Source organism: Austrofundulus limnaeus, unplaced genomic scaffold (genome assembly GCF_001266775.1).
Source record: "Austrofundulus limnaeus strain Quisiro unplaced genomic scaffold, Austrofundulus_limnaeus-1.0 Scaffold190, whole genome shotgun sequence".
Lineage (NCBI taxonomy): Eukaryota > Metazoa > Chordata > Actinopteri > Cyprinodontiformes > Rivulidae > Austrofundulus > Austrofundulus limnaeus.
This window is the reverse complement of record NW_013952592.1, coordinates 652,039-654,658: the sequence shown is the minus strand read 5'-3', so window position 1 is coordinate 654,658 and position 2,620 is coordinate 652,039. Positions and strand designations below refer to the sequence as shown.

Sequence of the window (2,620 nt, the reverse complement as noted above, 5' to 3'; positions counted from 1 at the left end):
CTGCTCTACCCATATGAGCAGCAAAAAGACGTTTTTAGACTAAATATTACAGATTTGAACAAATACGCACAAAAACATCAAAATTAGCACAGAAACAGTAYTATATAACATTTTAGACACATTCTAGACAGTTTATCAGCTAAAAAAAAGTTAATTTTGGGGTAAGTTACTCTTTAACAGAGGTGGGGTGCAGGAGGACTAAACTGTCATAAAGAATCATAATTGTATTTTTTGATGAGTGTAAAGATTTTGTCTCATTTTGGTGCTTTCTGAGGTACAGAAACATTTTTCCAGTATAGAAGTAGCATCTATTTTAAGAAAGAAAGGCACCAGACTGAAATATTTAAAAGTAYTTTTTTGTTTCTGACAGAAAACTTTTTCTGCTGTCCTCTGTAATCATGTCACTGCTGTGATTCTTATTTGCTGTAAATATAGAAAAGTATGGCATTCAGTGAAAAATTGTAGGAAATTTGTTTTTGGGAAGTTCAAACAGCTGGAGCTCTGTGGGTAAAGACAGTGAAAATATTCTGACAGTGGTGCTTTTTTTAAGAAGAAAGTAGTCCACATTATCCAAAAGATTGGCCAGCCTTTTCCCATCATTAGGCTCCCGAGCGGCCCTTGATAATTCTGCTTCCAATAAGGTGAGTGTCACGATCTAAAATGTTTCTGTCAAGATGAAGACAGCTGAAAGACGGCTGCGACCTTTCAAAAAAACCATCATCATATTTCAGCAGTGCATAACATATGGGTCAGAACAAGAGGAATGAGCTCATTTCTCAGAACAAGAAGCTCCACTGAAACTTGCTCTCTTATTAACGAGTAATAACTGATGTAATTCCACAGAGATAGTAAGTGGATTAAAAGATAAAATGCATTCAAATCAGGCTTTAGTTGTACAATATTACAGTCTTTACCAGCAGCTTTGCAACTCATTAATCACAGATTAAAATGTGTAAACATACAGCAGTTTTGACAGAAAATCACTACTCATAGACGAGATTGATATAGAGCTAAAGAAGTATTTTTAAATGCATTGTAATACTAATACCTGTGTCTATTTTAAAGTAAAATAGGGGACATTTTACATTATATTATTAAACCCTTTAATATTTTAAAATGGTACATAAATAGAAATGGATTAAATTAAAGCTGAGATTACAAATTTTTTTTAAAATTATCTCAGAAATATCCAATGATTGTGGCTTCAAGTATAGAACAGAACATCAACCGCTGGTTTGTTAAAGGTGTCATGTTCCCATCAGGACCACCGACCATGAACCTGTGAAAATATTCTGATGCCTTGTTATCAGTGATTTGAAAGTGTTGGCATGCACCTAATAGATGCCATATTTATAAAACTTCTTTATGTGATGTTACTTTTTACTGACATCCAAACTCTKAAAACATATTATTACCCTAGAAGTTTCAAAACGCTTTACAATACATAAGCAGAGTTTCAGCCTTTTTTCTCTGGGAGGGTATAAGTTGCCTTAAATAACCCTGTAATCTCCACTGTGATGGAACTGTAAAGTCTAATCTGGTGTTTTTCCTTCACAGGGAGTATCTGGGAAGACAGCTGCAGTCCACTGACCAGCAGCAGGCTCCAGCTGTGGCCGCTCGAAGCTGAACGTGTGTTTGTGTGTCATTGTGTGGATGAGTTTGGAGCTGTGCTGCAATCAGCTCCTGTGTTTGTGTCGTAACTTGAAAAATCAAACGTTGTGCTCTCCTCCKTCAGCGGCAAGCCCTCCCCCACCCAAATGATACTGATGTGACCTGATTTAACTGTTGTGTTTCGTGTCGTGACCTCAGCTTTAGTGATGTTTGGTGATTAAAGTCGCACTTTATGTTGGTGAAAATGTACAAAGCTGCAGAATATTTAAGTCTGACTTGTAAAACSTTGTATGAATTCCAATAAAGATGTTTAAAGTGGCTCTACTGTTGGTGCTGATGAATGCTAAGGAGCAAAAGKATTTAGCTGAAGAATGTGGTGGATTTTTTTAAAATTAGGCAAAATTTATCAGGCACCTCATCAGTAAATACAGCTCGTGATATATGATCRTCAAATTTTTTTAAGTTATGTTTTCTATCATTGCCTCCGAAATAAAATATAGCCTTTATAAAGAAGAAGATTTTGACTATTCTTATCTGATCCAAATAAAAAGATAAGTCAACAACATCAAAGTCCTCTTTGGGAAATGTGCACAAGCCAAGACGCAGCTCACTTTGACTTTGTCTCTAACACTCGTCACCATCACTATTTCACAAATGAAATGAGACGTGGGTCACCTAGTTCTGTACAGGAGGCCCTCAGGGAATAAAACTCTGTCCCCTCATTATTTCTGTCTCAATCTGATATTTTAGCTTCAGGTGACTCTTCAGAGTCACCTACAAAAACAGGAAAGTGACACTTGATTAAATCCTGGGCTGATCTGTAAATGTTGCATTGGCCTGACTAAAACCAGGACCGCTGTTTCTCCCACTTCAAATTTTAAACACCTCACAGCAGAAAGTTCAAGTCCTCAAAATATACCTGATTCTGTTCACACTCAGACTACTACAACTATCATTACTCATTTGCTTTGAATGAAGGGGTTTTAAAACAGTTTATTTTACACCATAA

At 36.3% G+C, this 2,620-nt stretch overlaps 1 protein-coding gene across 1 annotated transcript in view; it reads left to right on the top strand.

Annotated features, from left to right (window-relative positions):
* Positions 1-1,931, top strand: part of atp6v1h (ATPase H+ transporting V1 subunit H) — a gene marked incomplete at its 5' end in the record, with an annotated part of 30,653 nt that extends 28,722 nt beyond the window's left edge. Inside the window, 1 exon segment of the mRNA XM_014018366.1 lies at positions 1,558-1,931. Within this exon segment, the coding sequence (XP_013873820.1) occupies positions 1,558-1,627 (70 nt within the window).
* Positions 1,932-2,620: the final 689 nt, after the last annotated feature.